Genomic DNA, 12,128 nt, shown 5'->3' with positions numbered 1-12,128 from the left:
CCAGATATAGTATTGTGGAGGCCTTGCAAGTGGTGAGTGCAGGTTTGATCTTCAGCAACCCATATGGTTCCCTGAGCATCACCAAAAGTAATTTCTGAATGCAGAGAGCCAGGAGTAATCCCTGAGCACAGCTCACATACGCACGCGCACACACACACACACACACACACACACACACACACACACACACACACACCCTGAGCACAACTGACACACACTTACACACACATGCACACCCCTACATGACACACCTGAGCACAGCTGACACACACACATACACACACACACCCCTACATGACCTCCCATTCCATATGAAAAAACACATGATCAAAATTAGCCACATTTTAGTAACTATTAAAAGGCATTGATGACTGTAGATTTATTTTTGGGTCACACCCGGTGGCGCTCAGGGGTTACTCCTGGTTCTGTGCTCAGAAATCGCTCCTGGCAGGCTCAGGGTGACCACCATCCATCTGAATCAGCTGTGTGCAAGGCAAACACCCTACCGCTGAGCTATCTCTCCAGCCTCCAAGATTTCTTTACATTTTTAAGTGGGTTGACTTACTAATTAAAAAAAAAACAAAACAGGGGCTGGGAAGATGGTGCTATAGGTAAATTGTCTGCCTTGTTAAGTGCTAGCGTAGGACGGACATCGGTTTGATCCCCTGGCGTCCCATATGTTCCCCCCAAGCCAGGGGCGATTTCTGAGCGCATAGCCAGGAGTAACCCCTGAGCATCAAATGGGTGTGGCCCAAAAACCAAAAACAAACAAACAAAAAAAAACCACTAAAAAACAAACAACACTGAAATAAAGTTGTCAGTATATTTAAGGGTACATGATATTTTTGTGTAATTCTTGTGTCAATAATCACAGAATATGTGTGTACCTGCCACCATATAAAACACATTTTATGATGAATTGCAATAATAAATGTGAAAGTCACCGAGTTAGAGATGAATTTATTGGTAAATAAATTAAACACTCAATTCAATATATCCTTCCCTGTATATATTAGGCAAAAATAGAAAAATCATCAAAGCAGTACAGCCAGTTTGATCTCTAATTGACAAACAAATTAAGTACCAATGGCTTCTTTGAAATATTGGGTGCTTAGAAATTTTCTCCAAGAAATTCTTAGAAAAAGATATGGTTCCCAACTCGTTCCCCAAAGCCAATTGAAAGACTAGCTAATACATAACTTTAAGTATTGAAGACGAAGGTTTCATCTCTTATTTTTCCTCCACTTACATTGTGGTCCCAGAACCAGCACCTTAGTGCTGCAAACCCATGACTATCACTAGGCACTCCCCAGTCTCTGAGGAAGCGAAGATCAGAAGTTCCATCTACTTAGGTTAACCGAGGTAGAACACTGATTGGGCTCTGCAGAACAGTTTCTGTAGGCCCCAAGTCTGTTTCTCTCCCACCCAAATTCTGGCTCAAAGGTGCAAAGATACTTTTATATCTATGTTAAAAAAGATCTTTACCAATCTCAGGAGAGATTGTCCAGCAAAAAAGTTCTCTTCCTTTTCAACATGCTACATATAATTTTTAAAACATCTCACATTGGTTTTAATATATTAAGAATTTGCCCCTGATATAAACCAATAGCTGTATTAATGTCCTAACAGTTTTTATTTTCATAAAACTTTAAATATAAAAATTCTGAACAAGTGTCTCCACTCCATGGGAGACACACAGAGCTGGGGTGCAGGGGCCACACTATCTTCACACCCCCATCAGCAAAGAGGAGGCCGCACATCACCCTCTCCAGAACGCTTTTACTGGGACTGATTTCATCCCAACCGGGAAGATTGTTATGAGTTACTCAAAAGAGCAGAGACTCAAGGGAAGCTCAGAGTAAACCTGCTCAGCAGTCCTCAAAAGACTCAGGGGCAATACATACATAGCATCATTCGTTCGGGTGAAGAACTGTCATTCCTCACAGGACTTACCCACGTGGAACACATGTTCATGTACCCCGTTTTCAAATGGAAACCTGTGAGTGCCAAGTGGGCAACAGGCAGCTTCTCATCAGCACTGAAGCGTGAGCACTGGGCAGGCCCTTCAAGCAGGCACAGCTTGAATTTCAAAGCACATCTCAGCTGGTACCTGTCCCAGGACTTAGACACATCTCAGGAAAACTGGCTACACAGTGTCCCCTCATCACCTGCAGCCTGGCCTCCCCACCCTGGGCAGGCGCAAAGCCAACTCAGAGCTAACAATGCCGAGGGCTGTGCCTTTCTCCTTTGGCTCTTTCATTTATCAAGACAAATTTAAGGGAAAGAAGGAAAAGTGTTCGAAATCATTTCAGCATATACTTGTTCAGGTTCTGAGACACAACCTTTTATTACATTGGAAAAACAACACGAGGCACTAGATCTTGCAAAATAGGTGCTGACCAACTTTATAAACTTTTCAAAATTAAAAATGCATAACCATATCTGTAAGGTTTTCAATGAACAACCAAAAACAAAGTTAAATACAAACTTTCATATGCAAAATAGATTATTGTACAACTGGCAACTCAGAGCCAAGTATTAAATTTTCTTCCATAACTTGCTGTGGGGCAGCATGGGGGAAGGAGGGTAAAAGTCTAATGAATAAAAAACTTAATTTCAGCTTTATATATATATATATATTATTTAAAAAAAAAACTCTGAGAAAAAAATAGCTTTAAACTGAATAGTATCTTTTGAAATAAAACAGCTCAGACCAAGGGTCACAATTTTGAGTTTATACTCAAATCAGATCTGGATGTCAATGAAGATTCAGATTTTACAGTTACTTTAGATCCAGTTGCAAGAGTAGCCACATCACCAGGAAGTCTCTCTTTGATGACCGTGATACTCTTCCGAAGCTGCTCGGCTGGCCAGAACTTGTTGGTCATGATTATGCTTTGGCTGGACCTGGTGCCAATCCGGCTGTGTGAGACTCTTCTAAAAGGCAAGCCTCCGAAAACCAGAAAATGAGCTTCAAGTTGGTGGTTGCTGCTCCAGCATGAGAGGAGGTAAAGGAATATACTTCTTCCCCAGACACATTTCCCCTCCTGATCTTCGGCAGACTCTGGCAGTTTGATGAACATTCTTTTTTAGAAATAAATAGTTCAAACAAGATATTTAGAGTTAACAGTGAAAGAAAGAGCAGCAGAAAATAGCCACTGCCCATGATGTTTTGCAAATGGGTGAGCAGATAAATATACGTGAACAAACACACAAAAAAGAAATCACAGAATTAATCCTGCATTTCCCACATTCACAGAAAAAAATCTAAAAAAAAAAGTATTAATTAGCGTTTGTTCTTGTGTGGGCAGAACAGTCCAAGGCTCCGAGCAGACATAGCCTGAAGAACAGGGTTGTAAGCAGCCCTCGTGCACGTGTGAGGTGCAGTGAGAGGCCATCATGCACTTGACAGCTCAGTACCTGGGAGAACAGAGGTGAAGCGGGGACTTCTTTACCCACAATGCATGAGGTATATGGAAACATCTGTCCATGAAAGAACCACCAGCAGTTCGAGGGACCAGAGGATATTCTCACAGCAACTGTTGGTGAAGGATTTCCCACACCATCTTCTTCCGGAAGAGAGGCATCTGGTGCTGCAAGGAACCCAGACAACACAAACGTCACACAGGAAACGTGCATGCACTGTTACCCCCACAAGGTGTCACTGTAAGGACAGTAACTACCCTCTCTTTGGTGTGAGCCTTGACCTTCTAACATCATCATATACACTTAGAATCCTCTCAAAAAGAGGTCCAAGTTTTATCACTACAGGGATCAGAAGCAGGATGCAGGATTATATGATGTTAGAGTCCAACAAGTTCATTATGGAAACATGCATCCAAAATGGAAATATTTAAGTAGCGGCATAAAGGAATTTTCAACTTTGTTTATTTTCAAAGCACATTAAAACAAACATTTTGCTTATTAAAATGAAAGCAAAGGGGGCCGGGCGGTGGCGCTAAAGGTAAGGTGCCTGCCTTGCCTGCGCTAGCCTTGGACGGACCGCGGTTCAATCCCCCGGTGTCCCATATGGTCCCCCAAGCCAGGAGCGACTTCTGAGCATATAGCCAGGAGTAACCCCTGAGCGTTACCGGGTGTGGCCCAAAAAAAACCAAAAAAAAAAAAAAAAAACGAAAGCAAGCTCTAAATGGAAAAATTCACAAATCTCATTTCTACCAAATGTACATTGATCAGGTGAAAACTTCTCTTCAAATCTCATGTCATTCAAAGAACAAATAACTCCTTATTTAGAAGTATCAAAGAATGAGATATTTTGCTTAATATGTTACATTACTTGGACTGATACTACATAGGCCAATTCTCAAAACATCAACAAATTCTCATAGCAGCAACAAATCCCAAATTACTCATAATTCAACTAGTCATTCTACAGATAGAATCAGTAAATTCCTTGGGGTCTCCTGGTGTCTCATAAATAGTTGGATAAACCACTCTACTAGTGATTTTCCTATATGCAGAGAGAATAATTCTTAACACATAATTTGCAAACTATTTTAAATAGTTCAAAATGTAGGTTAAAAAAAACCCAACAAACCACTCTTCCACACACACATTCATTCATTTTGTTTTTTTTCAGCCACACTTAAGTGTTCAGGCCTTACCCCTGGCTCTGCATTTAGGCTTCACTCCTACAGAGGCTCAGGGCACCACTTGTGATGCCACGGATTGAACCCAGGTTAGTAGCACAATGCAAGCGCCCTATCCACTGTATTGTCGCTGTGGCCCCTGTACATTCAAGCTTAATGAAACTACTAAACTGTAATCAATAAATGCTTTTAGGCTAAAAAGCTACTGAGCATGGGATACCTAGCTACTTCTGTTTGCTCAAAAGTGTAGAATGGAGTCATTAGACCTATATTCAGTTAAAAACAGTTTGGTAGAACCAGAATTATAGTACAGTCTTGCATGCAATCAAGCCAGGTTGGCTCCCTGGCACCTCATTTGATCCCTGGAGTCTGTCAGGAATAATCCTTGAATACAGAGCCAGGAGTAACCCATGAGTATCCATGAGTGTGCACCCTCTCCAACCCACCCCCAAAACACTACAAAAACAAAACAAAACAAAACAAAAAAAAACCAGCTTGGTAGAAAACTTCTATCCAAATGATACTTTAAGAAATAAATGTCTTGGGGCTAGAGCAATGGTACAGCAGGTATACTGTTTGCCTTATACTCAGCCAACCCACATGGTTCAATCCCCAGCATTCCAAATGGTTCCCAGGCACTGCCAGAATAGTACCGTAATTCCTGAGTTCAGAGCCAATACTAGCTCCCAAGTATTACTGGGTGTGGTCCAAAAATCAAAATAAAAAAAATGTCTTGGTGAATATTATGCTGAGTGAAATGAGCAAGAGAAAAAGACATAGAATGAATGCACTCATTTGCAAAATAAAAAAGAAGTATGAGAATACTACCAAAAATAATAGAAATGTGCAGGGGGAGGGGGAGTGCAGTTAGAACAGAGAAGGGACCACTATGGTAAATGATTACTCAGGACAGGAACTGCGTGACGAAAAGAGGCAAAGTAATACACATGGTGCACTTTCAGTAATAGTACTATAAACCAAAGCCTAAAGGAAAAAAGGGGAGAGGGAAGAAGGCAGAGAGGGGAGGGAGAGGAAAAGTATCTGCTATAGAGGGAAGTTGGGGTGGGAGGAAATTGGGGAAACTGGTGGCAGGAAATGAGCACTGGTGAAAGGATGGGTGTTGAAACACTGTATGAAACTCAACCATTAAAAACTCTTGGGGGCCGGCAAGGTGGCACTAGAGTAAGGTGTCTGCCTTGCAAGCGCTAGCCAAGGAAGAACCGCAGTTCGATCCCCCAGTGTCCCATATGGTCCCCCCAAGCCAGGGGCTCAGTAACCCCTGAGCATCAAACGGATGTGGGGGAAAAAAAAACCAAAAAACCAAAAACAAAACTTTCTTTTGGTTTTTGGGTCACACCCAGTGACACTCAGGGGGTTCTCCTGGCTATGCACTCAGAAATCGCTCCTGGCTTGAGGGACCATTTGGGACACTGAGGGATCGAATGGCGGTCCTTCCTAGGTTAACATGTGCAAGGCAAATGCTCTACCACTTGTGCCACGGCTCTGGCCCGCAAAATTTTTAACTCAATCTCATGGTGATTCAATTAAAAAAAATTTCTAAAAAAGGGCCCAGAGGGCCCGGAGATATAGCACAGCAGTGTTTGCCTTGCAAGCAGCCAATCCAGGACCAAAGGTGGTTGGTTCGAATCCCGGTGTCCCATATGGTCCCCCGTGCCTGCCAGGAGCTATTTCTGAGCAGACAGCCAGGAGTAACCCCTGAGCCCGGGTGTGGCCCAAAAAAACAAACAAACAAACAAAAAAAGGGACCGGAGTGGTAGCAAAGTGGTAGGGCATTTGCCTTACACGTAGCTGACCCAGGATAGACGTGGGTTTGATCCCAGGTATCTCATATGGTCCCGGAGTGAGGAGAGATTTCTAAGTGCACAGCCAGGAGTAACCCCTGAGCACTGTTGAGTGTGGACCCCCCAAAAAACAACAACAACAAAAATTTCTAAAATGAAAAAGATGTCTTTGGGGGGGGGCCACACCCAGCAATACTCAGGAGTTACTCCCAGCTCTACACTCAAGAATGATTCCTGGTGGTGCTTGAGGGACCGTATGGGGTGCCAAGGAAGGAACCTGGGGTGGCTACAGATAAGGCAAATACTCACTATAGCCCCAGGAAAAGTTGTCTTGTACTCAATTGTAAAAAGGTTGAGAATTCACTATTACAAATGAAAATTCTCACGAGCTCACAATATACCTGAATTTCCATTCAAATGCAGTAAGGAAAAACAAAACTAAACAAGCAGAAGAGAAAAACAGCATTGCTAGTGACAGAACATCATAGGTCTGTGGCTTATAGTCTCATAAGACCTGGATTCTCCCCTCTTACATCCTCCTTTTCTGATAAAAAGTTCAGTGAACCAAGAACTAAGGAGCCAGTACAGGGGATTGTAAAATAAAAACGTGGGTCTCATCTTACAGGGGTAAAAGATGCTTGGCTTGCATGCAGCAGACCCAGCTTGATCCCCCGAGAACTGCCAGGATTGATCCCTGAACAGAGGTTGAAGTAAGCCATGAGCACAGTCAGTGGTCCCAAAACAAAATAAATCAAAATCCGGTGAACCAGGGAACACTAGCAATCAGAGATATGAAAATCATCTCACTGTTAACCAAATACAAACACAAGCATTTCAAGCAGATGCAATGATGAAAGTTGAAGTCAGCGAGAAAAAAGCTATGACCAAGATTTAGCAGTAACAAAATGACAAACTGCAACTGTTAAAGTGCTGGGAATCCATGTGACACTGGGAATTAGACCCACATGTCAGGCCTGCATTCCAGATCTCTGAACCATCTCCCTGGCCCTTAAAGTTTCTCTTGTTCAGTTACAACTGAGAAGGCGAGGTTTTCCACTCACCTGAGTGAATGTGATCGGTTTGTCCCTAGAGACATAATCTGCATATTTACAAGTAAACATTCCACAGTCACTTCCATTCAACTGTTGGGGAATCTCCTAAAATAATAAACATATAATTAAATGAGGCGAGGGATATAATTTCATTAATACAAACCATGAATAAGGTTAAAAATTAAATCTGGCTTTACACAGACATATCCAGAAACACAAGCAGTTTTTATGTGGTATATTATCCTAATCATGGCATAAAGAAAAAAAAAAGAAAGAAAAAGAAAAGGTTCTTTCTCTCATCCAAATACACCAAATGGAAAGGCTGAAAAGGAAAAGCAGTCTCAAAATGCTCTGCCTCAGCAGAAGTGAATACCTGGCCTAAGGCCATTTTAACCTCATTCCAATTAGTCAGATTTCTGAGTAAGAAAAGGAGTCACATCCAGTGGTACGTATGGGTTACTCCTGGCTCTGTGCTCAGAAATCACTCCTGGCAGCCTCATTGGATTATATTGGATGCCAGGATTGGAACGTGGGTTGACCACAGGTAAGGCAAAGTCTGACTCACTGTGCTATCGCTCCAGCCCCTTTCCTATTCTTCATGTCCTAGTTCCCTCTTCTTCCTATTAGAAAAAAAATTTCCTATTTCTACTTGCTATATGGGATACTACATAGGTTTGATTCACTGGATAAAGTCAACTCAAGATTCATCCAGATGAATGTTGTTTTCTTAACCTTAGGCTAAGAAATTACAATTAAATGTATAGGAAACATTTATACATTTAAAAAGAACTAAATGGCTAAAGCAGAAATCTATCCATTGATCTAAGTCTCTCACCCAAAATGGATTGGGGTCTTTATTTTTCTAATCTTTGTGTGTTTTGAGGGGCCATACCCAGCGGTATGCAGGGTTTACTCCTGGTTCTACATTTAGGACTTATTCCTGGTGGTGCTTGGGACCATACGGGATATTGAGGGATCAAACCTGGGTTGGCCTCATGCAAGGCAAGGATCCTACCATACCTCTGGCCTATTTTTCTAATCTTATGAGAGACATGCTACCATAGTCACATTGACAATTTAACAAGAAGATAAAGGCTATGCTGGTTAAATAGATTTCTAATGATTTAAAAGTAAAAAGTAAAAAAACAAACAAACAAAAAAAAACATTCCTAAGATGGGCACTCAGGAGAATGGCTGCTCACAACTCATCGAGTGAAAGATGGAAGGTAAGTAGAGTGCCAGCAAAACTAGCTACCAGAAAGCCCACAATGATTCAGATCTCCATGCTAAGCACTCACATGTGGTTTCATACTATAGTGCGTCCACTCCAGAAGATTCAGATCAGTATTTCTTTTGGTCTTACTTTCATCCCGTAAATACTGACTATAAAAACAAAGAAGGAATATACTGATGATTCATATAAAAACAGACATTTGATGATAAACTTTGTAATGTGCTGGTTTGGTTTTTAGGGTTTTTATTGTGGTTTGTATTTTATTTGGGGACACATCTAGAGATGCTCAGGGGTTGATTACTTTTGGCTCTAAACTAGGAATCCTTGCAGTGGTGTTCAGAGAACCATACAGGATGCTGTGCTGGCTGCCTCCAAGGCAAATGCCCCACATGCTCTCCTATTGCTCCTACCCATTTATAGGGCCTTTTAAAATTGCTATTTCTTGGGCCAGAGCAATCATACGTTTTCAATCAAGCATTTTCCTTGCACAGCTGACCTGGGTTCAAATCATAGTTCCCCAAGCCTGCCAGTAATAATTTCTGAGCATAGAGCCAGAAGTAACCCCTGAGCACCAGTAGGTGTGACCCCAAAACCAAAAATAAATGAAATTATTATTTCTGAGATACCATATAAAAAAGTTGCTGCACCATAAAGTGTCCATAACCTCTACCAATTGTCCCTATGTTACCTCTGGTCTGATCTTCATTTCTCTCCCTACTTCCTCTTACTGCTTAGAACAAGCAATATCAAACTTGGTAATATTTGAACAAGTATTCCACTCACAAATCTATCCCCAACCTTGCTTTAAAAAAAAAAAAAACTATGACTTGAATTGGACAAACTAGTTTGCCTGGAGCCTAGAGTCAGTCCTGTGCCAGGAAACTTCAGGGGTAGGGTCTCCATGTATTTAGACCATAATTTGTCTTTCCATGTCCCTTATGTTTTGGTGGGCCTATGCAAACAAATGCCACTTTAATATCGTTTTTTACTATGTTCTCTTGACTCCAATCCTTAAGAAAAACAACCCATTAAAACTTTTGAGGTTAACTTAAACTAGTAAGCATGTGCATGGAACTAGATAAATGTACTTTGCCCTCAATGTTTAAAGAGTTACATAAGTCTAATATCTTTAGATTATATGGTGTGCTGCTAAGAAACAATATGTACTACAACTGGGGATTTGAGGGACAAAGTAATTGTATTGTACATGGGTTCAGTTTTGTTTTTCTTAATGTTCTTTGGCTGAAAGTTCAAGGCTGGGATATCATCGATGGAACTACTGAGAATCCTGTTTATGGGTGATTGGGCTTCCACTGTAACTTTACCCTGTCCTCTTTCTTTGCATCTTTGTTGTCATAATTAAAATAATAAAAAAAATAATAAAAAAAAAAATGGGGGCCGGGCAGTGGCGCTAAAGGTAAGGTGCCTGCCTTGCCAGCGCTAGCCTTGGACGGACCGCGGTTCGATCCCCCGGTGTCCCATATGGTCCCCCAAGCCAGGAGCAACTTCTGAGCGCATAGCCAGGAGTAACCCCTGAGCGTTACCGGGTGTGGCCCAAAAACCAAAAAAAAAAAAAAAAAGAACTGATTTTTTTTTCTTATATGGAATGCTTCACAAATTTGCGTGTCATCCTTGCGCAGGGGCCATGCTAATCTTCTCTGTATCGTTCCAATTTTAGTATATGTGCTGCTGAATTGAGCACAAGTGAACTGATTTTGACTTCTACATTTAATATTTCTTTAAGCAGGATGCAAAACTTTCTGGCACTGCCAAACAAACAAACAAAGCAAAACTCCATTAGTAACTATTCCAGAATGACTTCTAATTTGAGTGTTTTCTCTATGCCTTTTTTTTTTCTTCTTGTTTTTGGACCACACTTGTGATGTTCAACAATTTTTCCTGCGCCCATAGAGATAGCACAGCGGCATTTGCCTTGCAAGCAGCCGATTCAGGACCAAAGGTGGTTGATTCAAATCCCGGTGCCCCATATGGTCCCCCGTGCCTGCCAGGAGCTATTTCTGAGCAGACAGTCAGGAGTAACTCCTGAGCACTACCGGGTGTGGCCCAAAAACAAAAACAAAAACAAAAACAAAAAAAAAGAAGAAGAATTTTTCCTAGCTCTACACTCAGGAATTCATCCTGGCAGGGTTTGAGGGACCATAAGGAATGATGGGAATTGAACCCAGGTCAAGCTCATGCAGGCAAACATAGACTATCACTTCAGCCTCTTCTCTAGACTACTCCTTGAATACAACATTTAAAATCATATACTTTATTCTATTTTTAAAAATATGTTATACTTGCTTTTTCTCAAAACTATATTAATAAACGCAACAGGCCTGGATACTAAAACAACAAACAATAAAGCACACACACAAAAAAACCTTATTGTCATAAAAATTCCAAACAGGCGAACTGTTCTTTTTGTTTTTGGGGCAGACCAGTTACACTCCAGGTTAATTCCTGGCTCTATGCTTAGGGATCACTCCTGGCAGGTTTAGGGAGTCATGAGATGCCAGATATCGAACCCAGTTAAGAACACGGGAAAAACTAAAAGGAAAATAGTCTGGTCTAGAGGAACAGCACAGGGTCACAGAGTGCTGCCCCCTGCCAGTGTGTGGTCCAAAGTTCACATTCTTGGTGCTTCATACATGCTGCATGTGACCCTATTATCTGTGATTCCTAGTGCCACAAGAGCTTTTTGTTTCTGCCACAGATTAGGTGTGTGTACACACCACAAAAAGGCCTGTAACCCTGGCTAGTACTGGAGCAGCAAAATCATGAGCACGCCACACCATACCACAGCCAGAAAAGTTCGGCTTCTGGTGTGTGTGTGGTGGGGAGTGGGTGGGATGGGAAGTAGGGAGATACAGAGGCCACTGTTAGCATAGCAGTGACTATGGCCCAACTCAAGCAAGCAAGCCCCAGCAAGCACATGTCTGGGGCACAAGGAAAGGAGAGCCAGTCTTGGTGAGAACCAGGTCCAGAGTGCAAACATCATGACCTGGGTACCACCCAATAAGCACCAGAACAGTGTGCGAGCCCTGTTCTTCAACAACAGCAATACCTCAAAGAAGGGGAGAACAAGTAGACAGGCAATTAAAAAAAATTAATAAAATAAAAAAAATTTTTTAAAGGAAATAGCTACATTATAAACAATTTGGTATATCTGGAGTAAATTTTTTTATTTATTTTTTTATTTTTGGGTCACATCCGGCAGCGCTCAGGGGTTACTCCTGGCTCTACACTCAGAAATTGCTCCTGGCAGGCTCAGGGGACCATATGGGATGCTGGAATTTGAACCACCGACCTTCTGCATGCAAGGCAAATGCCTTACCTCCACGCTATCTCTCCGGCTTCTGGAGTAAATTTTTTTTGTTGTTGTTTTGTTTTGGGGCCACACCCTACAGCACTCAAGGGTTACTCCTGGCTC

The 12,128-nt window shown here is 41.8% G+C and overlaps 1 protein-coding gene and 1 non-coding gene across 2 annotated transcripts in view; both read right to left on the bottom strand.

Annotated features, from left to right (window-relative positions):
* Positions 1 to 2,328: 2,328 nt before the first annotated feature.
* The window catches only part of SENP2 (SUMO specific peptidase 2), a 52,592-nt gene continuing 42,792 nt past the window's right edge, over positions 2,329 to 12,128 (bottom strand). Inside the window, exons 15-17 of the mRNA XM_049775864.1 lie at positions 8,760 to 8,844; positions 7,471 to 7,566; positions 2,329 to 3,593 (exon numbers count right to left, since the gene is read on the bottom strand). Coding sequence (XP_049631821.1) covers positions 3,531 to 3,593; positions 7,471 to 7,566; positions 8,760 to 8,844 — 244 coding nt within the window. The 3' untranslated portion in view covers positions 2,329 to 3,530. The remainder of the gene's footprint in view (positions 3,594 to 7,470; positions 7,567 to 8,759; positions 8,845 to 12,128) is intronic.
* Positions 10,291 to 10,397, bottom strand: LOC126012994 (U6 spliceosomal RNA). The gene has a single exon (XR_007497333.1). It is a non-coding gene; the product is annotated as a U6 spliceosomal RNA (small nuclear RNA).

The sequence above is a fragment of the Suncus etruscus genome, chromosome 6, assembly GCF_024139225.1.
Source record: "Suncus etruscus isolate mSunEtr1 chromosome 6, mSunEtr1.pri.cur, whole genome shotgun sequence".
Taxonomy (NCBI): Eukaryota; Metazoa; Chordata; class Mammalia; order Eulipotyphla; family Soricidae; genus Suncus; species Suncus etruscus.
This window is presented reverse-complemented; position numbering and strand designations above follow the sequence as displayed.